The 25,347-nt window shown below is 42.2% G+C and overlaps 1 protein-coding gene across 6 annotated transcripts in view; it reads right to left on the minus strand.

Moving 5' to 3' along the window:
- The window catches only part of LDB2 (LIM domain binding 2), a 241,628-nt gene that overhangs the window by 55,157 nt on the left and 161,124 nt on the right, over positions 1-25,347 (minus strand). For all 6 annotated transcript variants that reach the window (XM_081876410.1, XM_081876409.1, XM_081876413.1 and 3 more), the window contains one exon: positions 744-916. In XM_081876410.1, coding sequence (XP_081732536.1) covers positions 744-916 — 173 coding nt within the window. The remainder of the gene's footprint in view (positions 1-743; positions 917-25,347) is intronic.

Genomic DNA, 25,347 nt, shown 5'->3' on the forward strand with positions numbered 1-25,347 from the left:
TCTGGTGTCTGTATGAACACACCTTTTATGTGTGACTATTAGCTGTTTTTTCATACACCATTGGAGCACTGGCTTTCTTGCTATATATGAGTTGCACAGTGTTGTGCTTCTTTTGGAATTTTTATATTCTTTTGGAATATAAAAAGTACTTTGATTTCTCCCAGTTTGTAATTCATGACCAAGGATCTAGTCATGCAGTAAAAAAACAAAAAAAATGTTCAAAGATTGAATTCTACCTGAAGTTAATGACTAAGTACTATTTATTTATAACTGTCTGGATGGATATAAATATGAATTATATAACTGTATTATATAATTGGTTGAGTTGGACTTTGTGATTTCATTCATTGGCTCGACTGCCAGGTTTTGGTTTTTACTGATTTGCACTTAATTAATTTTGTTTTACTTCTTATCTTAATAGCTATATTATGTCCATCTTTTCTTTATATGCCAATGACCTATGGTTATAAGCAATAAATCAGAAATGAACTGAAGATTGAAGTTTGTGTACAATATTGTGAATTTTCACATAAGTTCTTTTTCTGGTATTATTTAACAGAACTTCCACTTCAATGGTGTTTAAGTTTTAACAAATTAAAATTCAAGATATCTGGAATCACTTCCGCCATCCACAGATAAAAAACCCCCACCAAACCACCAGTAATTAATCTCTAAAGTAATCTGAAAAGGGACACTGAAAACCCAACAATAATTTCATGTTTCATATTAATCTTTCCTATTACCTTTGTAAACATTGGTTTTCCATGTTGAGTGACCATGGTGCATTGATCACAGTCCACTGTGATGGAGGAGTTGTGGTATGATTCTTTTGAGTGCTTTAGGATGTAATACAGGTCTGTCACACCTCCTTCAAAGACAGTGCTAAAATAACGAGGAATGAGGGTCCTTCCAATGGCTGTTGGGAAAATACAAAGCAAATGAGCATAGGGCACTAGACAGAACACTTGTAAGTTTTTTACTGCTGTTCATTTACTAGAACAATGGTAAAATCTGATCAAAACTTAATGCAGATTCCAATTAAACCAGTAAGAAATAGACTACGCTGTTCCCTGTGGAGAGTGAGACCTGCAACAACAAAAACTGGAGACCTTCACATATAGACATGTGGTCCAAAAGGATATTATGATGGAGGTCCAGAAAAATTAGTAGGCTTGGCTCCGCCCGTCATTTTCCCAGCACAGGTCATCCACCATGGTGACCAAATCCAGAACAGATGACAGGCTGCACCCCAGAATCTGCTCAGAGGTCATCAGCTCTCCCCCTAGATGCACCCCTAATTGCTGGGTTTTGGCTCTGGGTCTGCTAAAAATTGTTTCTACACCTCACCTTCCTTCCTTCCTACCTACCTAAATAAATAATAAATCTGTTTCAATAATAGAAACAAGTAAAACCATTCCAAATGAAATAGAACAGTCTAGACTTTCACTGGGCCCCGAACAGGTATATCAGATTTTCAAATTTTCAAATATTGGGGTACCTAAAAGGCAGTCAAATACCTAGTAACAGTAGTAGCAATAGGTGAAGAAATAAATATAAGCTGCAGAAGGAGGGTTTGTGGCCTTGGGTCAGAGTCAGGCATCTATGTAGGGATCTGTACGGGTGTCCCAAAATATGTCTTATTCTTAAAATTAAGTGAGAAACATTAAGTAGTAATAGACAATCTGTAGAATTTTAGAACTGAATAGTTTTTAGAATAATTAAGATTTTACTTATTTATATTAAATATTTTGTATAAAATACTCCTTTGGTCCTTATATATCTTTGAGAAAGAATTTGCAATTGACAATGCATTTTAGCATGAAAACAAATAATGTGGCTAAATAATTTAGGTAAAATTAGAAAATTGTAGAGCTGGATTTTCTGGCCTCCATCGTCCAGTCTGTGTAGCAAAGCCGGTTTAACCATTCCACATGTTGTGACTGGTATGCATTGCCTGTCAGATAAATTTTTCCCCCATGGCCACAAATGGGTTTATTCCATCTGTTAGAGGATCACTTTATTTAGGCAGAAAACCACCATAGTTTGATACTACCTCAATGAGGATAGTATTGGTGGAGGTTTTGCTATTGACTTAAATCTCAATCTCCATTCTGCTATCCCTTATTGTCCCTTGTAAAATTACTGTACTTGTTGCTATCTGTGGACACTTTTGTGATGGGTTGGGGATCTTCTGGAGGAGATGATGGTGGTGATGGGAGACAGGGTGGATTTGATTTAAATCAAATCAATTTAAATCATGATTTAAATCATGATTTAAATCTTGTCAGTAAGACTTGATCTAAATCATTTTCTTACAGAAAGTCTCATTCTTGCTGGTATAATCTTAATATTTACAACCAGATGAAGGTTTCATCTTTGGAATAATAAATTTTCAGAGTAGTTTTTACAGTTATATCAAAAATTACTGATTTGGTTATACTATTAGAAATACAAAGACAGGTAATTATGAAATTATGGTTTATATTTGGACAACGTTTCTGCTGTACTTTATCGGAAGGAGAAATACAATCATTTCCCTAATAACAATTTAAACAATTTATTTAACTAAAACAATACCATTATAGCATATGTATCCATGTTTGTTAACTAATGTGGATAAATTTTTTTTAAAAAAAAAAACAACTTAGACTGAGTTTTAGCACACATGAGAAACTTAAAACAAATCCTTATTTCCTGATGAAAAGCCTTTGGACTATAATGTAACTTAAATAGAAAACTACCTTTAGAAATATTTTTCCTCCAAAAGCATTTTATTTTAAAAATCTGATTTAAATTTTTAAAAAAAATCCGGTTTAAATTTTTAAAAAACCACAATTTTTAAAAAATAAATAAATAAAAAAAACCATTGATTTTTTTTTCCCCCTGGTGGGAGATGAGGAACCAGATGTCCTGTTGTGGAAGCAGATTTCCACTGACCAAGCAGGTGGACATAATCTAACATTCATTGAATGCAGGGCTTGATGTAATATTTCATCGGACTTTACTACAGAGAAGAAGAAGAGTTTGGATTTGATATCCCGCTTTATCACTACCCGAAGGAGTCTCAAAGCGGCTCACATTCTCCTTTCCCTTCCTCCCCCACAACAAACACTCTGTGAGGTGAGTGGGGCTGAGAGACTTCGAAGAAGTGTGACTGGCCCAAGGTCACCCAACAGCTGCATGTGGAGGAGCGGGGAATCAAACCCGGTTCACCAGATTACGAGTCTATCACTCTTAACCACTACACCATGCTGGCTCTCAGACCCAGGTTGCTTTTAAGTCCTACCACAGCTAGAGAGAGTTTATAGATAAAGTGCACTTCTGCACATGCCCAATCAGGTGCATGTCTGATGAGACGGCAAGAGCAGCAGCCCAGGTGAGGAAGTTCCACCTTTGAGGTATTCTAACATCTGGTATTCTAACATCTGCCTCAGTGAGGGTTAAGCAATGGAGTGCTGAGGAAATTCAGCAGCAGAACGGCAGCTGGAAGATGTGAGAATGGAGATGGGGGGAGGTTTGTATACACCAGTGATGGCCAAACTTGGCCCTCCAGCTGTTTTGGGACTACAACTCCCATCATCCCTAGCTAACAGGACCAGTGGTCAGGGATGATGGGAATTATAGTCCCCAAACAGCTGGAGGACCATGTTTGGCCATCACTGGTATACACCTTTGCCCCAACCCCAGCAAACTTTCTATGGGCTGCTAGAAGTCAGGACTTGCAGCAGTCTGTGTAAGGAAGCTTCGCTCAGTGAGAAACCCTGATTGTCCTTTTTTATAGCATTTTAAATATATTGCGATGCACCTTGAGCACTTCAGTTAGTAAGAGGGGTGTAAATATTTCAAAGAAGCAAAAGCAGAAATAAATGTTTGCATACTAGGCAGGCAAACTGAAGAACTTGGATATGGTTTGTTAAGCATTGTACATTTCAAACAAATACAGTTCCTTGCAATCCTCATTAAAACTTCTGTGTGTGCCCTCTATAGTGTATAATTTAATGAGGGGAGAGAGACTAGAAGTCCAGTGTACACACATTTGTTTTTCAAAAGTGCTAAAAGATTCATACATTGCTTTTTTTGCGATATACAACAAACATGAAATTAACCCATCAAGTTAATTCCTTGCTCCCCTAAGGCTAATCAGCACAAATTAAATTTCATGCTAATCATCTTGTACAGTTAACATGTGACAAAAAACCTTGAATTTGTTTTGATAGAATTAAATACATTTGTGTGGCTTATAAAAAGAAAAAGTGTACAGTTTGTGATAGTTGATCTCAGGAGGTAAAAGAATACTGTCCCTTTTTCTCCTTACATCCATTAGAAACAATACAACATAAGAAATACTAGTTCTGTATTGGTGTAATTTTTCAAAATAAAAGGCCCTGAAATATTGGCATCCCATTGCTACGGAGTACATTTTTGCTACCGAGCAAAGGTATAGAAAAAGGATCAGGTGCCATTTCGCTGAATTCACTTATAACCTGTAGAGACATCATCAAATTGTCTTGCAAATCTCCCTGCATATAGGATATCATTTGATATCGACTTTCATTTGCTGAGATGCGCAGGATACCAAATCAAAGAAACACCTTCTTCATAACAACAGCATAACACAGGGTACCAGATCTCTCAAGGTGAGAGTCACTGAAGAGGTAGTGGAGGAAGACAGGAAGACAAGTGGATTCTTCCCTTGATTGACCAGGTACTATCTTTTGCCGTCACTAGGCTCCCTAATCTACCAAACTCCACCCCCTGATCCACCAACCATCACTCTTTAGCTCATAGGCTCTGGCCCTGAGTGCCAGGAGACAATTAACTCAAAATCACACCTCACCTCTGTAAGTAAAGACCGGGCAAGTTTTGCCATCGCTACAACAGTGTCCGCAGGGAATGCATAATGAATCTTCACTTATTGAAGGCTCTAGAGAGCCAAAGTGGATAAGGATGGCGTGAATGTATAGTATTAAATGGAATGCGCACACACACGAAATTCGAAAAATTAGAATATCGTGGAAAAGTTAATTGATTTCAGGAATTCAACTTCCAAGGTGAAACTAATATATGAGATCGGCTCATGACATGCAAAGCGAGATGTGCTTCCACTTCTCAGAAGTCCAATCTTGCTCGATTTGCAATCTTTGTTTTGCTGATTTCCTTGAATATTCTAATTTTCTGAGATTGTTAATTTGGGGTTTTCATCAGCTGTATGCCATGACCATCACAATGATAACAAATCAAGGCAAACATATCTCGTATATTAGTTTCACCTTTTAAGTTGAATTACGGAAATCAAGGAACTTTTCCACGATATTCTAATTTTTCGAGTTTCACCTGTAGAACAAATCAAGGCTTGACTTATCTCGCTTTGCATGTCACAAGTCTATCTCATATATTAGTTTCCCCTTTTAAGCTGAATTACGGAAATCAATGAACTTTTCCACGATAATCTAATTTTTCAAGTCTCACACACCTCTCTCTCTCTCTCTCTCTCTCTCTATATATATGAATCTTCACTTATAGAAGTGAAAGTTTAGGGATGTTATTAGAGGCTAAACCTGATCCCAGCCCAGAAGAAACAAATAGGATTGGAGGGCTGTATTCTTAGATCAGAAGAATCTTTATTTGCACCAGCCACTAGCTATAGCAATAAAATAAAACGTACTGAAGACAGAGGTAAAAACTTAACTATGCAAAATATATTTTGAAGGTTTACATCTATTATCAGATAATAGATCTTATTCTAATTGCCCCTGCTAGAAACCTTGCAGTTTTTGCTGTCACCTGATCATCTTGATCTGCTAGTTAAAAGGACACAGTAGCATATGGAAATCATAGTTCCTTGATTTCCACAGTAGCATAGGTTGAGCGACCAGGCATGGACAATAGTAGAGGAATAAGAACCTCACTCTTCAAATCTTTATAAAGAGTGCAAGCCAGAAGCACATGAGCCACTGACTCAATACTGCCATCTCCACAGGGACATAACCATTTTTCCAGCAGAATTTTTTAAACCATCGCTATAAACCTCTTTGGTTATGGGAGGTACTGGCGACCTGCAGTCGCCTCAATAGCTCGCCCCCGCATGGATCAGAGAGGGGACGGGCAAAGGCGCTGGGCGCCGCACAATTCACCTGATGCGTAACCCCCAAATCGCTGTCGGATGCAGACGTTCTCCTAATAATCAGGTTCTAATTGCTGTTAAGAATAGGCACGCACCAGAGGAGATGAACATTAAAACTGCAGACCACCAGCTGCATGGAATTGAGGTTTGAAATTGGGAGAAGGTTCTATTTTGTGTTGGAGGTGGATGGAGGAGAGAGGGAGATTTACATTTATGATTTGGCAACCTTCTCCTAATACTGAATTTTAAGATATACAGTGGTACCTTTGGATACGAACAGGATCCGTTCCGGATCCCCGTTCGCATCCTGAAGCGAATGTAACCCGCACCTGCGTGAGTCATGATTCGCCGCGACGTCATTTTGACCGTCTGCGGATGCGCGAGTGGCAAAACCCAGAAGTAACGCATCCCGTTACTTCCGGATCGCCACGGAGCGCAACCTGAAAGCACTAAACCTGAAGCATATTTAACCCGAGGTATGACTGTACAAGGGAGGATGGTTTAATGTATGATGTAACACTGAGATTTAAATGAAGATGTAAAGTTGTGTGTGGCTTAAAAGGAGTAAAGGGGGGAAGAGAGCCTGGTTGCTTTGTTTGGAAAGATTTCACTGGAAAGTTAGAGTCTACCCCCCTCCAAAAAAAAGACTGAAAGAGATCGTAGAGATGTTGAGATTTAACCTACAGTGGCACCTTGGCTTACAACCATTTTGGATTACAACTATTTTGAATTACAACCACGTCAACCCCTGAAGTGTGTGTCCCTTTTTTGGATTACAACCCATTTTTGGGGGGGAGGCCCCTTTGGCGAAAGCGCGTCTTGGGTTACAACCTGTTTTGGTTTACAACCGGACCTCCGGAACGGATTATGGTTGTAAACCAAGGTATCACTATATTTTCTTAAAAAGCAAAATGCTACAGTAGCGGTGAAAGGAAAGCGGCAGGAGGGCTTTTTGGATGTTGGAATAGCATCGCCTTTCCCCTCCCTTCTCAGCCGGAGGAAGAAATAGTGACTCTCTGGAACTTGCTGACTCGGTGCCAGTAGAAGGGAGGGATCTGCTGTTGTCGATTTGGAATGGCTTGAGTATTATGGGAAGGAGCTGAGCCGGAGAAAGAAGAGGGTTTAACCTTGAAGTTGCAGCTCTGCCCCAACCAACCCCAAATGCTGCAGGAAAAAGGAAAATACAGTGGTGCCCCGCAAGACGAACACCTCGCAAGACGGAAAACCCGTTAGATGAAAGGGTTTTCCGTTTTGGAGGCGCTTCGCTAAACGAATTTCCCTATGGGGAAATTTCGCAAGACGAAAAAATCTTGCGAGTTCCCACAGGTTTTTTCCACTTTTTTTCGCCCTTTCCCTAAGCGCTAAGCCGCTTATCAGCTGTTCCGCTGATAAGCCACTTCTCAGCTGATCGCTAAAAGCCGCTAGACCGCTAATAGCGCTAATCCGCTAAGCTGTCAATGGGCTTGCTTCGCAAGATGAAAAAACCGCTATACGAAGAGCCTCACGGAACGGATTCTTTTCGTCTTGCGAGGCACCACTGTATTAGAGAGCCATATAAGGCCAAGAAACCAACAACTGACTTTTGGATGTGGTGCACACAGGATGAAAAGGGAAAAGCTATTGTTCCTCACTTGGAGCCTTTTTTTGGAAGTTAAATAATATAATAACACAAGTAGAAATCATTAAGAGTGCAGCTGTTAATTATGTGATAATTTTAAAAAATGGAATGTAACAGAAATGAATAAGAATAAAGACCCATCAAGAACGGTGTGCAGGAAGCCTCTTAACGAAATTGCATTAATTTGGAATTAATTTGTGTAATTGGGTTTATATTGGAAAATAATAAAAAAGTAGCAGATTTTATTTAGAAAAAATGCATAAACTACTTTGTAAAAAACTCTAGGTGGTACACACGAAACAATATAAAATAATTATATCAATAACAGATGTAAAAGAATATACTAAATTATATGTGGTATTCAACTACAAATCAAATCAGATTTGATTTGATTTGATTCAACTAAGTTTTACGCAGAGTAGATCTATTGACATTAATTGACCTAACATTAATCTGAATGGACTTAGTCTGGGTAAAACTTAGTTCAATACCACCACATATATCTAGATAGGCTTGATTAAATTTTAAAAAAAGTTTTTAACAGGTGTCTAAAACTGCAGCAAGAGTGCGTGCCTAAATGTTAATTGACACCTAACAGAAGTGGAGCAAACTTGATGTGGCACTTGTAAAAGTTTGAAGAGCTTGAGTAGGCACACATGGAACAAGGCAATCCTTCAAATAAACTAGTACGAAGCTGTTTTTAATATGCTAATTGTAAAACCTTGAACTTGGCCAGTAACAAACCAATGCAGTTCTTTCAGCAATGGTGTAATATGCTGGCAGGATTCCACTTCTACCAGCAATTGATCAGCAGCATTCCTGACTAACTGCTCTTTCCAGACAAGTCATGCTGTTGTGCTCCCATCCCAAAGCGTAACAACAGTGACTGTTACTGGAGAGTAAGGAAGAGGTCATCATTCAGGCTCTGCAGCAAACGCAGGGTCCATAATTCATGTCTCCAAGGTGCATGAGCAAAGCGAGACATGCAGAACTGAAGGGAAGCAAGGAAGCTGTCCCAACAGGTGTCACGCTCCTCCCGGTGAGCTTTCAAAGTTGAAGCAGGGAGAGCTCATCCACGAGACTCTCCCGCCTTAGGAGAGCGATGCACATGCAAACACATGCTTTATCTGGGCTGCTGCAGAATAACCACTTGGTTTATGGCGGCAACACTGTGTCCTGTCCCTCTGACTCCAGCTCTGCCACCACCTCCTCCTGCTCAAACACTCTAACTAATTGGTTGAAGCATCTCCCCCCATGAGGTGAGGCTCTGTGCTCCAGAAGAGGGGCAATATTATGAAAATGATATACCGGTGGTACATGACCCCAGTCAAACTTGCTAAGATATACCACCTGTCTGACAATAAATGTTGGAAATGTAAAGAGGCGGAAGGGACATTCTTTCACCTCTGGTGGACTTGCCCGAAAGTGAAGGCCTTTTGGGAGATGATTCATAATGAACTAAAAAAGGTACTTAGATTTACCTTACCTAAGAAACCGGAGGCCTTTCTTCTGGGCATTGTGGACCAGAGAGTACTCAAGAAAGATAGAATTTTTTTTATGTATGCTACCACAGCAGCAAGGGTCCTGATTGCTAAGCATTGGAAGACACAAGATTTACCCACGCTGGAGGAATGGCAGACGCAGTTGATGGACTACATGGAACTGGCCGAAATGACTGGCAGAATCCGAGACTTGGGAGAAGAAACAATCGAGGAGGACTGGGAAAAATTCAAAGACTATTTGAAAAAACATTATAAGTTGTATGAATGTTAAAAAATGCACTTTTTAGGAAATTATAGCTTCAGCAATTGTAAATCAATGAAATGGAAATTAAGGTACAAGAAGTCAGAGGTGGAATAATGAAATAACTTTATTATGTTTAAGTTAAAACGTATAAGATGTGGGTTATAACATTTTGGAAATTAGGTAACATGATAAAACGAAAGATACAATAAGTTTTGAAACAAGTTAACAAATTGCTGATGTTTTGTATCACAGAGAACGCAGAGTTAGGAAGATGCGGGGAAGTCCATTAGAAGTGATGGAAAAAAGGATTATGGAAATTTGTAATTTTTTTATTCTATTTTCTATAACTGTCTTTATTTCTTTTTTCTGTATTTTATAAACTTAATAAAAATATTATAAAAAAAAAAGCTTCCCTAAAGAGGGCTGCCTTCAGATGCCTTCTAAAAGTCTGGTAGTTGTTCTTCTCTTTGACATCTGGTGGGAGGGCATTCCAAGGCGGGTGCCACTGAGAAGGCCCTCTGCATGGCTCCCTGTAACTTGGCTTCTGGCAGTAAGGGAACCTCCAGAAGGCCCTCAGTGCTAGACCTCAGTGTCCAGGCAGAACGATGGAGGTGGAGACGCTCCTTCAGGTATACTGGACAGAGGCTGTTTAGGGCTTTAAAGGTCAACACCAACACTTTGAATTGTGCTCGGAAACGTACTGGGAGCCAATGTAGGTCTTTCAAGACCGGTGTTATGTGTGCTCTCGGTGGCTGCTCCCAGTCACCAGTCTAGCTGCCGCATTCTGGATTAGTTGTAATTTCCGGGTCACCTTCAAAGGTAGCCCCACGTAGAGCGCATTGCAGGAGTCCAAGTGGGAGATAACCAGAGCATGCAACACTCTGGCGAGACAGTCCACGGGCAGATAGAGTCTCAGCCTGCATACCAGATGGAGCTGGTAGACAGCTGCCCTGGACACAGAATTGACCTGTGCCTCCATGGACAGCTGTGAGTCCAAAATGACTCCCAGGCTGTGCACCTGATCCTTCAGGGGCACAGTTACCCCATTCAGGACCAGGGAGTCCTCCACACCTGCCCGCCTCCTGTCCCCCCAAAACAGTACTTCTGTCCTGTCAGGATAGTGTTGCAACAGGAGAACCGCCATCCTCCATTCCTGACTACCCCCCCTTCAAGCTGTCCCCTCCTGCTTCTTCTGCCTCCTGGCCACCAAACTTTGCCTGATCCTGACTGAATCAAGCAGCCCATGACAGACCTAGCATGCATTAGCAGTAATCCAGCAGTAATCCAGTCAAATCCCCCAGACAAGAGGGGCAGGGATCAAGGGGGTCATGTGGTCAGTCATAGATCTGCAAATACCTTGTCCACGTCATCTGTTTGAATAAACTGAATAAAGTGTTCAACAACACATCGCAGGCTGTGACGCCGGGCACTTCAACAGGAACTGCTGCAACTGTAGAATCAAGGTTTCTCGGAAGCTGAGCAAGTTTATCCTCAAAATGTACAGCTAGCTGGTTACAGCAAGTCCTTTCCCTATAGCGGGAGTCAGCAAACCTCAAAACTACCTGAAAGAACTCTGCTGGATAGCATTTTACCCATATAATTCTGTGCTACCTTACAGTATTTTTAAATAATATAATGAATGCAACCTGCTTTGATCATTCAAGAGTGCTACAATGAATGCTAAGCGGTAGCAGCGTTATTGTGGTTAATTACTATAATAATAATTTTTTACCACTTCTGAGCATACAAAGCACTGCAGTTCTTATCTAATTTATTGTGGATGGGGTTTTAAATAATGAAAAGGAAAATAGGATGAACATATTTCAATATGAATGAAAGGTATATCATTGGACCATATCATTGTGTCAATGTTTCATTTCACTGATAAGCCAGATTCTAAAATGAAATAGCAAGGTTTTGATATTCCCTGAAGTGTTACTACATTTGTCAATTTCTTCCTTTGAGAAATGTGAGAATGAATTTCAAAGTGCTGATGATGTTTCCTATAATGTCCTGTGGTGTGAAGCAAAATGGGTGCAATAATTCATCAGTCGGCAGTTAATTGTTTTCACTGATGTTGCAGAGATGGTTTTGCCTATGATGTGGAAAATCGAAACAGAAGGATTACAAACAGACGCACACACACACACTTTGTTCCCGCAGCCAAACACCGCAGTTTGCAAAGATTACTCAACTTTGATTTCAGCAAACAGTTTCTTACCCCCAGATAATATGCATTTGATTTTAATAGGTCCAAATATATCCTTTGTGAACTTTATCCTGAACTGAGAAATGCTTGTTTCAATAAAGCTTTTAGAATATAAATATACATGGTTAGAAAGTGTTACCAAACTGGAAACAAAACTGGAAACAAAAAGGGCAAGTAATTGATGGGTAAATTTTCCCAAATCAGTTCTCCTTCTCCGTTTCCTTTTCATACATCCTACTCTGCCGGTCTTTAAATTTATTTGAAAGAATTTATCCAATTAATTTCAAAGCTGGCATGTGAGCAATTGGCCACAATTTTCTTGTCTTTCTGCTTACTAATGTGTGCCAGAGAATGAGCACAGTGATTAAATCACAAAATAAAACTTTATTCAAACATATCAAAATTCACTTTTATATTGATATTTAATCAATGTTCATATGCACTGGTATGCATCAGTAACAAGTAAGAGAGAAAGAACATTTACTCTCAAGTAAGTGGCTTAAAGATCATAGCCTCAAGTGCAATCAGTCTGATTTCAGTTTGTAATTGGTTTGGAATATTTTCTGATATTCCAGAGGAATAGTTTAATTTCCTGAGTCTATTTATGAATTAAACTGTGAGGGTCAGGGTAGCCCATCACTGGCTGAAGGTATAATACCTGAGATAGGGCCAATTCACATTTTACTTGATAGCCATGTTTGTGTGTCGAAGTCCCCAGGGGCACCCCAATAACTCACACATCACACCAAAATTTTAGTTTAAGGTTTTGGCATAATTTTGGCCACAACTTTATTAAAATACAAACATGTGAGTGGTTGCTTAGGCATTTGTTGCTACTAGCTGCCCCCACCATGGGGGACAGTCTGACATTCCGCATGCCTGCGAAAGTCAGAAAAGGGGAATACACTTGGGGGTAGCGACGGAGCAGGGAAGCTGCGCTCAGCCCACCCCAAATGCAGCCAGGAGCTCATTGCTATGGCCCGAGCCCCCTTGACAGGGTGGACAAGCAATAGTTAGCCCCTGATTCCTTTAACGGAATCCCTTGTAGCAGCAGCATTAGAGGGGCAGGCACAGCCAATCCATGTCCCTCAACCAACCAAACCCTAATTCAATGCCTAACCGCGAACCTTACAAGTTGTGACGATTTGCTACGCAGTAGGCAAAAAACCAACTGGCCCAGCCAATCTGCCAGATGGACAAAATTCCTACCAGGCCCCTGCCTCAAGAGCAGACGACCCCACGACAGGCATAGCAAGGTCAAGCGAACAACCCTAATTCTAGGGAGGGGGGGGGACGGGCAATCCGATGCACGGGCGAAAAGAGGAAGCCCTAGCCTCGTGCAAAGAGTTTTAGCATTTCTGGCTGTCAATCAACAAATGGCAACATTAACTTCTTCCCAACAACAAGGGAAGCCCCAATCGCATCAGTGGCCAACGATCAATTAGCCCGCCCCACAACTTTGGAGTGTCCTGGCGGCCCCCACCGCAACACGTGATATCCATGAAGGAGAACACGCTTTGCTGAACATACCCAGAATACATAGGGCATAAGATAAATTCAGCAGACACATGAATTGCATGTGGAAAATGAGTAAAGAAAACAAAAAAAAGTATGCCATGTTAATGCTAGGTGCAGTATAAATATCTGAGAAGTTTTTCCAACAGCCAAAAGTAGTTGAACTGTAATGGAAAGAAAAATCAATAAAGTGCACTTAGTGTGGTTTAAATGTCATATTCAAACACTTCCAAGCTTCAGATTATTTCTATTTGAATACTGTTACATATTTAAAGGCTTGACATCTGAATAGCATATATCTTTCTTACAGTTTTGATTTTGGAGGCGGGGGATGAAGGCACTGAAACCTGTGAACATACCTATTTCAGCATTTCTGAAAAGGTGCACAATTTCTCAAAAATGCACCTCCTGGGGATAGTCACCTTAAAAAAAAAGTTAATTACAAGTTTGATTTTAGATCTCCATTCCAGAGGCTCAGTTTAACTTGCATTGTGTTTATTCATTGTGTTACTTATTAATTTTTACCAAAAAACCTACAATGTCTTTCTAAAAGCGGAAAATTTCCCCCAGCATAAAATAGTACGGTACTGGAAAGTTTCCTACTCCATGTCAGTATTTGGACTGATTTTCAGCTACAGTGGTACCTCAGGTTACATACGCTTCAGGTTACAGACTCCGATAACCCAGAAATAGTGCTTCAGGTTAAGAATTGTGCTCTGGCGGCGCAGCAGTAGCAGGAGACCCCTTTAGCTAAAGTGGTGCTTCAGGTTAAGAACAGTTTCAGGTTAATAACGGACCTCCGGAACGAATTAAGTACTTAACCTGAGGTACCACTGTAATTCAGATTATACATGTGGCACAGTTTAACTGCTCCAACAGCTGGTACAAAGCTGTTGGGTGTGTAACTTGTAGCTAGGTGGGTGAGAGGAGCCAGAGTGCGCAACCTGGTATTCTCCAGCCACTGTGCTGGTGTAGGCTGGTCTTTAAGCCTGCGCCTACTCCATCTCCTATCCCTTTTCAGTTATAATAATAACAGTAATAATTTTATTATTTACACCCCGCCCATCTGGTTGGGTTTCCTCAACCACTCTGGGCGGCTTACAGCACATAAAAAACTGTAAAACTTTAGACATTAAAGATTTCCCGATACAGGGTTGCCTTCAGATGTCTTCTAAAAGTCAGATAGTTATTTATTTCCTTGACATCTGATAGGAGGGTGTTCCACAGGGCGGGTGCCACTACCGAGAAGGCCCTGTAACCTCACTTCTCGGGACCGCCTCTCCTGATATGCCCCGCAGAGGACCTTAAGGTCCATGAATAACCATAGTTTAGAGGTCCTGGGCCCTAAGGAAGTCAGACTATCCTCCACCAGGGCCAGGGCCTTCTCAGTAATGGCTCTGACCTGGTGGAATGCTCTGTCCCATGAGACCAGGGCCCTTCAGGATTTAACCTCCTTCCACCAGGCCTGTAAGACAGAGCTATTCCGCCTGGCCTTTAATTCAAATTCAGCCTAATCTTTTATTTCCCTTCCCTTCTCTTCCCTCCCCCTCCCCTTTTATGAAGATTACCCGCTCTGAGACCCCACAACTAATTCTCCCCTGGCCTCCTTTGTTGGCCCAAGTAGGACTAATTCAGCCAGCTAGCCCTGGTGACTATCAAATGTTTCTTGGATGGATTTCACCCAAATTGATTTTTGAACTTGGCATTTTATTGTTATCCATGCTTTTATACTGTATTTTATGCTGCTTCTATGTTGTAATACAATTAAGTGCTTTAAATTTGTTGTTAGCTGTCCTGAGCCCAGTTTTCTGAACCGGGAAGGGCGGGGTATAAATAATAAAAAATTATTATTATTATTCTCGCAGTGATGGAGACATGTATGTCAGGGAACACATTCCCTCCCCTCATTGCAGCCTGAAGTGGCCCTGTACAGAAGTGACTAGTGTTGGCAAGCTGGAGACAAGTCAGTGAACATGTAGCAGCCTGGATAGTTCAGCATGGTGCTGATAATGCCAAGGTTGCAGGTTCGATCCCTGTATAGGACAGCTGCATTTTCCTGCATCACTTCCAACTCTACAGTTATATGATTCTAAGTGACCTGACGTCAGCTGAAAAGGACCTCACCCCAGTTCCAATTACTCGCAAAAGAAGACATGGGATTTTCACAGATACCAAAATAAGCTGCCAATAATTAAAATAAATTAGAAACTAACGCCATTCAAACTGTACACACATTCTGTTAAACATCCCACTGTTAGGCCTGTAGACTTCCAACGGAGATGTTATTAAATATGGTAGATAGATTCTTTCCAGCTGCTCTGTTTACATCTAGGAGAGCCATTAAAAACAGCACCTCTGAGATTTCTTCCAAGCTCTTTGGGAACTTGTATTTTGAAATAGCTGCTTGTGAGACAGAACACAGGCCGGTAGTGCATTTTAATGAATGGCAATAGATTATGAGATGTTTCAGCTTGTGTTCAATATATTATTCCCCTCCCCCCTCCCCCGGCCCATCTCCCACAATGGAAAAGTAGCTATGTTGAAATCAGACCAAAAAATAATATATAGCATGGAAGGGGAAACTCATCCCGATAATGTTCAAGGAGGCCTAAACAGTTTTGCTAAAGCTAGTTGAGGTTTTCAAAGAGATTTTACATCACTCAGTTTCTGGTCAGATTTCACCTAAAGTGGAATTAATGAGAATTCGCAGAGTGGCTTAACGATTAATCCCTCTTCCTAGGGAAATATGGGAATTGTGGGGCAAATATGAGGTCCCCACACTCTTAACCAGGGGTAGGCAGCCTAAGGTCCACCACATGGTCTGAGGGACAGTGAATGATGTTGTTTTAAATGCATAATGCAGATAGGAACCTATGATGAAAACTCAATAAACAAATTGTCTGGAAGCACCCAAAGTCTGTAAGTCCTCAGTATATTCCTATAGCAGTTGTCCCTGGAAAACTCTTTCACTTGAGTAAGTAAGGAGCCACAAAACCATGTACAGGCCAGAGAAATCTACTCATCTTGGAAGTTGCAGCCAATACTGTAAAGATAACAAAATAAAAAAAAAATCCTTCCAGTAGCACCTTAGAGACCAACTAAGTTTGTTATTGATATGATTGGTATGATTGTGATTCACAAGACAGAGAAACCAGTAGGAAAACACTTCAGTCTCCTATGACATGCTATACAAGATCTCAAAGTAGTTTTCTTATTACAAAAGAATTTCAGAAATAGACTGGAAAGAGAAGTTGCTGAACTGCAACTTATTACCAAACTTAAAACCATGGAGAGACCTGGTCTGAATAGAGACATTGGATTCTTATCTCATTATACATGTTAAAGCTGTTTTTAGCCATCTCACCCCTTGCTTTTTCCTGTAAAAACAATTGCAGTAGTTAACAGTCGTCAACAGGTTTACCACACCCATAGCTGTCAACTTTCCCTTTTTCTTGCGAGGAATCCTATTTGGAATAAGGGAATTCCCTTAAAAAAAGGGAAACATTGACAGCTATGCACCCATCAGCCAATCACCCATTCCCACCACCCTTCTGAGCAATACCCCTCCCCACCCTCTCACTATATATAAGGGTCTGGTGACTTCTGTTTCAGTGTATCTGAAGAAGTGTGCATGCACACGAAAGCTCATACCAAGAACAAACTTAGTTGGTCTCTAAGGTGTTACTGGAAGGAGTTTTTTTATTTTGTTTCGACTACAGCAGACCAACACGGCTACCTACCTGCAACTGTAAAGATTACAGTTACCTCTAAAAGATAACTTTCTAGTTGCTCCTTTCATTATGTACCACAGTTCATTATGTACCCCTACCCTCCTCAGGGTCCCATTTTAGTTTTTGGAAAAAAGACCTCTGTTTGCTTAGCGTGTTGAAAAGAACGCTCAGGAGACGCGATTAGCAGTCGCTTGTTTCAGTAAACATTGAACGTAACATATGCCTCTCAAGTAATGTGTATCCAAACATACAATTTACAAATAATTAACATCATGTTAATTAGTCACATTAATTTATGCCACTTTGTGGAATTATTTCCTCAGAGTCTTTAGGAAGGCTGCCAGCAGTTCGAGCCAAAGAACTGTGAAAATTTGCTTGAAGTAAAGTGTTGCGATTGGCTGCGACACACTGTTTTAGCAGCAGCTCCCAGGGGCAGCAATGACTGATTGAAGATGGCTGAGTCTTGGAGGTGGACTATTAGGGATGCTGTGCATGCCGTGTCCCAGTCACAAAACATTGCGCACAAATAGCTCAACCTCCTTCCGCATCTGGACATACTGGGAACAACTGTTTATTACGTTGCCTTATTCAGGGCTGGCTTGCTAACGGAATGGAAAGCAGAAAGAAGGCATATACCAAGTGTATACCAAGAAAAGGAAACCATGAACTTTATCTCACAAGAAGCCACTACAGTGGTACCTCGGGTTAAGTACTTAATTCATTCCGGAGGTCCGTTCTTAACCTGAAACTGTTCTTAACCTGAAGCATCACTTTAGCTAATGGGGCCTCCCGCTGCCGCCACACCGCCGCCACACAATTTCTGTTCTCATCCTGAAGCAAAGTTCTTAACCTGAAGCACTATTTCTGAGTTAGCATAGTGTGTAACCAGAAGCGTATGTAACCTGAAGAGTATGTAACCCGAGGTACCACTGTACTTGGATACAACTTGTATTGCTGTTGCCGGTAATATTTGATTTAAGTAGGGTTTAAGAAAGCGCCACAACCTGGGCTAAAGAAATCAATGGGTGATGAAAGATGACAAAGCGTGTTCTCCTTCATGGAGAGCATGCATTGCGGTGGGGGTCTAACAGGACACCCCCTCTTTGTTATAGGACGGGACCATTTGGATGGCCATGACTGTGGTTGGGCCAATTTGGGTTGTTGGGGAGATTTTGATGTTGCCATTTAGAGGGTTGGCCCGAAGGTTATATATTCTTGGCATGCAGCTTTTTTGGTCTCTTTTTCTGCATCGGATCGCCCGCCCACCCTCCCTAATTTAGGGCTGTTGCGTTTGACCTTGCTATGCCTGTCATGGGGTCATCTGCTTTTGGGGCAAGGGCCTGGTAGGAATTTTGTCCATTTGGCAGATTGGCTGGTGCCATTTGGTTTTTGCCTACTGCGTAGCAAATCGTCACAACTTGTAAGGTTGCAGTTAGGCATTGGTTAAAATTTGGTTGGTGGAGGGGTAAGGGTTGGCTGTGCCTGCCCCTCCAATGCTGCTGCTGCAAGGGAATTCCGTTAAAGGAATCCAGGGGTTTGCCATGCTTTTGTCTGTATCCCCGGCAAGGGGCTAGGGCCATGCAAGCCCCTGGGAGCATGCGGGGAGGGGTGATGGTATGGTGCCCAGCCCCATTCTCCCCCCAATATTATTTCCCCTTACTGGCTTTTGCTGGAATTCGGAAGTCAGTTCTGTCCTGGGGTGGGGACAGTCGTAACCAACGCCTAAGCAACCACTCACATTATGTCTTTTAATAAAGTTGTGGCCAAAATTATGCCAAAAACCTTAAACAAAAATTCTGTGTGACTTGTGATTTATTTAGGGGGTGGCTTGGGGACCTCGACACGCAATTTTAACCAGCCCCTGTAAGAAAAGTGTCCTTACCATTTGGAAGACGACAGACGACAGACAAAACAAACTGATCTCAATCCTGCAAGTGTTTCATCCGTATGGACAACTGGTGCTTTCAGTTAAGCAATATTTCAGAATCGGTGCTTTTCATGTGGTTATTAGATCTACCTACCTATATCTGTCGCGTTTTTTATGCCACCCATGCTCCAAGCGGCTCAGAGTAAATTGAGTTTTTCTTATTTTAGCTTCAGAAAAGTTCTGCGGAGTAAGTTAGGGTTGAGACACACCGGCTGCACCCCAACAATGTGCTAAGCCAAACCTTGGTTTAGTGAGATGTTGGAAATGTGAGGGCACCATGTCCCTTTGGCTGTTGTACTGCACTAAACTAAGTCAATAATAATAATAATAATAATAATAATAATAATAATAATAATAATTTATTTATACCCCGCCCATCTGGCTGGGCCTCCCCAGCCACTCTGGGCAGCTTCCATAGAAACCAAAAATACAGTAAAATCACACGTAAAAACTTCCCTGAACAGGGCTGCCTTAAGATGTCTTCTGAATGTCAGGTAGTTGTTTATCGCTTTGACATCTGCTGGAAGGGCGTTCCACAGGGCGGGCGCCACTACCGAGAAGGCCCTCTGCCTGGTTCCCTGTAGCTTTGCTTCTCGCAATGAGGGAACCGCCAGAAGGCCCTCGGCGCTGGACCTCAGCGTCCGGGCAGAATGATCGGGGTGGAGACGCTCCTTCAGGTATACTGGACCGAGGCCATTTAGTCAAGGTTTGCTTTAGTGTTTAGATTGAGTACAGCAGCAAAAAGGACCAGCTTCTCTCTAGGAAACTGCATGTTTGCACTGTCTTATTAAGTCAACATGCCAGTGACTGACTGAAGATTACCAATGAATTGAGGAGTTACCGGAGATTGAAGAGATTTGACTGATTCAGGTATAACACTACCCTACACAGGTTCATGACTTTTCATCCAAGAGAACATTTTGTCTTGATTTTCTGCAGCCAGATAATTATGCTAACTATTAAGCATAATTAGAATTATGGGCTTCTTTTCCACTAAGACCCTGTTAGAAGCTGCCAGAAGCTTGTGCATCTGCTACAGCCCCCAGAAGCCTAATAATTCCATATACCCACAGTTGCAACCTCAATAATATTGCACCCAACACAGTATTATATCAACCAGTATACTTTAGCACGCCCACACATTTTATCTTCTTTTCCTTCCTCAGCTATCTTTGCCAATGTATAATTGTAGATCATGTTACACATACAAATATTGATGCACGCCTATCAAAGTCTTGCAAACTGCCCTCTGTAGATGAAAGAAGTGAAAGGGATACTGAAAGAGTATGGCTTGGATTCAGATTAAGACAGTTGAACTTAAATCATGACTCGCCTTAAAACCAATTGATTTCAGTGGGAACTAAGAGCAATAAGCTTAGCCTAAATCCAAAGTACAGTATGTCTGCATTCACTTATATTCCAACAAAGCTCTGGTAAGAATATGAAGTGAAAACATGCTCATATTTGTACTGTGATATCATATTTAAATTGCTTTAAGAGCCAAATACGGTAAACCCTATTTTCTTCCTCTCATCTATAATGTGGAGGGATTGACACCAAACTGGGAGGGGTGGCTAACACCCCAGAGGACAGGATCACACTTCAAAACGACCTTGACAGATTAGAGAACTGGGCCAAAACAAACAAGATGAATTTTAACAGGGAGAAATGTAAAGTATTGCACTTGGGCAAAAAATATGAGAGGCACAAATACAAGATGGGTGACACCTGGCTTGAGAGCAGTACATGTGAAAAGGATCTAGGAGTCTTGATTGACCACAAACTTGACATGAGCCAACAGTGTGACGCGGCAGCTAAAAAAGCCAATGCAATTCTGGGCTGCATCAATAGGAGTATAGCATCTGGATCAAGGGAAGTAATAGTGCCACTGTATTCTGCTCTGGTCAGACCTCACCTGGAGTACTGTGTCCAGTTCTGGGCACCACAGTTCAAGAAGGACACTGACAAACTGGAACGTGTCCAGAGGAGGGCAACCAAAATGGTCAAAGGCCTGGAAACAATGCCTTACGGGGAACGGCTAAGGGAGCTGGGCATGTTTAGCCTGGAGAAGAGGAGGTTAAGGGGTGATATGATAGCCATGTTCAAATATATAAAAGGATGTCACATAGAGGAGGGAGAAAGGTTGTTTTCTGTTGCTCCAGAGAAGCGGACACGGAGCAGTGGATCCAAACTACAAGAAAATAGATTCCACCTAAACATTAGGAAGAACTTCCTGACAGTAAGGGCTGTTTGACAGTGGAATTTGCTGCCAAGGAGTGTGGTGGAGTCTCCTTCTTTGGAGGTCTTTAAGCAGAGGCTTGACAACCATATGTCAGGAGTGCTCTGATGGTGTTTCCTGCTTGGCAGGGGGTTGGACTTGATGGCCCTTCTGGTCTCTTCCAACTCTATGATTCTATGATTCTATGACTACCCCACGTTGTGGTATAATTCTCCTCTTCCACATTACAAATTCTTCCACACATGCCATCTGCAGCTAAGGATGTGGCAAAGGGGTAGTACAGAAATAATGCAATGTTGCTATAATATAAGGTATACATTATTCTTTATATTACACAGGAGAGGAGGCAATTCAAACACGGGATGCCAGATTCAGCAGCAGCCCGGCATCCAGTGAAATATGGATTTCCATGGACAAAATGATGTGATCTTAAAAGTACTCTTTAGGCAACACCTGATAATCCCAGTCAAATAATAACTAATAGATTTATTTACTCATTCTAAAATACACTGTTTGTAATCACTATTCAGAAAAATTATACAGATAAATTAAGTATCCATACTTCAAAAGTAGTAGATACAAAAATTGTATGTAATTTAGAAGGGAAATATTCCTCAGTTGAAAAAATGGGGTGACAATCATGATTTTTAAAATAAAATAAAATTATTTGGACCATTTATATACTGCTCGTAGTTAAGCAAAACTCTTAAGCCATTTACAACATAGGTTAAAACATCTTAAACAGCAAATACCAAAACAAAAAGGAGAGAATTTCTATGTTCTATATAACGTAACTAAATAGAGCATCCTTATCAGCATCAAAATAAACATTGCCAAATAAAAATCAGTTGCAAAAAATGCAAGGAAAATCCATTAAATCCACTAAATCCAAGCAGCAAAATAACTAAAAATGAAATAGAGCTAAAAAGTATAAATTTCACCTTTTTAAAAAACAACGGATTCGCAATGAAGCAAAATAAAATCAACTCATTCTTTCCCACCACCATACACGATTCCCAATCCTTCTTCTTGTGACTGCTCAAGGCAGCTAACAATAAAAAAATTAAAACAATATTTAAATGACAATATGAAATATCATATCTGATAACAGTTTGCTGGGGAGAGTACAGAGGGTTTTACCACTTCCCTGATGTTTCAAAGGCCTACAATAGGCATGGGCAAACTTGGCCCTCCAGATGTTTTGGGACTGGACCACTGACCACTGGTCCTGGCCTACCAGAACCAATAAGTTTTAAAGCACTGCCTGAACAAAAACATAGGTTCAGTAAAATCAATAGGTTTGCACTTCCCTGTCCAACTCGGAGAAAGGTATCCCATAACCTGGCCAGGAGCCAGACTGAATGGGATCAAGATATTCAGATTCCTCCAGGAAAACCTGGATCTATGCCATCCTGCTCAGACACCTTTGAGGCCAAACATTACTTAATTACATCAGAGCTGGTTTCTTCAGTAATGGGCACTTTGGTAATGCCTTCTTCACAACAGTGGGCATGACACTATCTCTCATTAAGGCATTAGTGGCGGTTGCTGTTTAATTAGCAAAACTCAACTATGCTGCCTTAAATAGCCAGGAAGAGCAAGGCTCAAATGTGTACAGCCCAGGAGCCAACTCCTAGGGGTCAAGGTCCCTTTGCCCCCCCCCATTAAAATATTTGAGGGGGCTGATCCCCCCCTAAGGTTAATGGGTATTGCCATTCAAATGGTGTGCGTGCCCCGCATCATGTGATTGATTCTACGGTGGGGGGCTTATCTGATCCCTCCCCCCAATATTTTAGTCAAGTTGACAGGCCTCACCTGTCCAAGAATCCTTCCCACATCCTTGGGTGTAACAAAAATATCCAAAGAAATCCAGTAAGGGGGAATGCATCCAACAGAGGTCACATAAAAAGCACAGTCCAAGTCCAAGTGGATGTTTGTGATTTTATCCCCAAAGCGTTTCACCAATGAATCACAGTTGGTTTAAGGCTCCTTGCCACTCAGAAAAACATAGTGAATTACAATGAGCCTTCACAACGGTGGAAGAAAAACAGGATCGTTTCACCACCTTCACCACCACAGGACACATTCCAAAGCAGTCCCCCCCATGTTTAGTTGGATTCCATACAAATTTTCCTCCTCTTACTGTTTTGCTCCCCATTTCATTGCCCCTAGCTCTGTGACAGAGGGACGCGGGTGGCGCTGTGAGTTAAACCACAGAGAATGGGGCTTGCTGATCAGAAGGTCAGCGGTTCGAATCCCCGCGATGGGGTGACCTCCCGTTGCTCGGTCCCTGCTCCTGCCAACCTAGCAGTTCGAAAGCACGTCAAAGTGCAAGTAGATAAATAGGTACCACTCCGGCGGGAAGGTAAACGGTGTTTCCGTGCGCTGCTCTTGTTGGCCAGAAGCGACTTAGTCATGCTGGCCACATGACCCGGAAGCTGTACGCCGGCTCCCTTGGCCAATAAAGCGAGATGAGCGCCGCAACCCCAGAGTCAGCCACGACTGAACCTAATGGTCAGGGGTCCCTTTGTTGTTGTTGTTTAGTTGTGTCCGGCTCTTCGTTACCCCATGGACCAGAGCACGCCCGGCACTTCCACTGCCTCCCACAATTTAGTCAAACTCATATTAGTAGCTTCGAGAACACTGTCCAACCATCTCGTCCTCTGTCGTCCCCTTCTCCTTGTGCCCTCAATCTTTCCCAACATCAGGGTCTTTTCCAGGGAGTCTTCTCTTCTCATGAGGTGGCCAAAGTATTGAAGCCTCAGCTTCACGATCTGTCTTTCCAGTGAGCACTCAGGGCTGATTTCCTTAAGAATGGATAGGTTTGATCTTCTTGCAGTCCATGGGACTCTCAGGAGTCTCCTCCAGCACCATAATTCAAAAGCATCAATTCTTCGGTGATCAGCCTTCTTTATGGTCCAGCTCTCACTTCCATACATCACTACTGGGAAAACCATAGCTTTAACTATACGGACCTTTGTTGGCAAGGTGATGTTCTTTGCTTTTTAAGATGCTGTCTAGGTTTGCTCAGTGATCCCTTCATGGATCACTGCCTTGCCATGGCGAAGGGGCTTGAATAACTCAGAGAAGCTATGAGCTATGCCGTGCTGGGCCACCCAAGATGGACAGGTCATAGTGGAGAGTTTTGACCAAACGTGATCCACCTGGAGCAGGAACTGGCAAGCCACTCCAGTATACCTGCCAAGAAGACTCCATGGACAAAGACAACAGGGGTCCCTTTACCTTTACCTTTTAGCTCTGTGATAAACCATGAAGCCACATGGCTGATGTCGGTCAGGACACTTGTGAGTCTTGTGTCAACCACCCTGGCCACCTCACCCTCACCATTTCTGATATTAACCAGGAGAAAAGGGAAGGAGGCTGTACTTCAGCACAACCAGTGCTGATGGCCAGATCGGCATGGATCAAGTCTCTGCTGAATCAGGCATGCCTCTTTTGTCTTAGCTGCCTAGTGGCTCAGCTACAAGATCGGCAAGACCTAGTGCTGCTTCTTTTTCAACTTGTATAATGCTGGCACTATTAACATTCTTATTAAAGTTGCATAGCAATGTTGATGTCAGGGACTGGGCAGAGGAGGAAGGGTGGAGGGAGACCGCCTCCCCATCCTGACCCCTCCAGGGAGGAGGAAGAGTGTGATGGCCGGGATTCGGACTCAGATGCTGAACCTGAGGGATCCCAGCCTGCACAGGATTCCCCACCTCCAGAACCAGCTGAGCCAGGGCTGGGGCATGAGCTTGAAGGGTCCTCACCTGTGCTGGATCCTCAGGTTCAGGCATCAGATGAGCCTGCTCTGGCTCCTGAGGTGATGGAGGACCCATTGCCTGCAGGTGCCCCACTCTCAGCCCCATCAGGGGAAGCTGAGATTGCCTCTGGGTCCGGTAACCCTCCAGCATCTCCTGAGCTGCAGAGGCTCGTGGCAGAGAGGCGGAGGGAACTAAGTTCCTGCAGGAGGAGTGCTTGCCTCCAGGCCAGGAGAGTCACCAGAGGATCAGGGCCGCCCTAAGCCTCGGGGCAGATAAAAGCCAGCAAGTCGCACTCTCAAGTTGCGGGAGCAACATTGTTGGTTGCTAGTTCCTACCTGAACCCTGTCCTGATTTCCTGCCAGAGCTCCTGACCCGCCCTGGCTCCCTGCTTGCATGCCTGTTCCTGACTACACCCAACTCCCTGCCCTGCACCCTGCTTCAGCTACTACGGACTGCCTCCACGTTGCACCTTGA

Source organism: Podarcis erhardii, assembly GCF_964252035.2.
Source record: "Podarcis erhardii genome assembly, chromosome: 9".
In the NCBI taxonomy this organism is placed as follows: domain Eukaryota; kingdom Metazoa; phylum Chordata; class Lepidosauria; order Squamata; family Lacertidae; genus Podarcis; species Podarcis erhardii.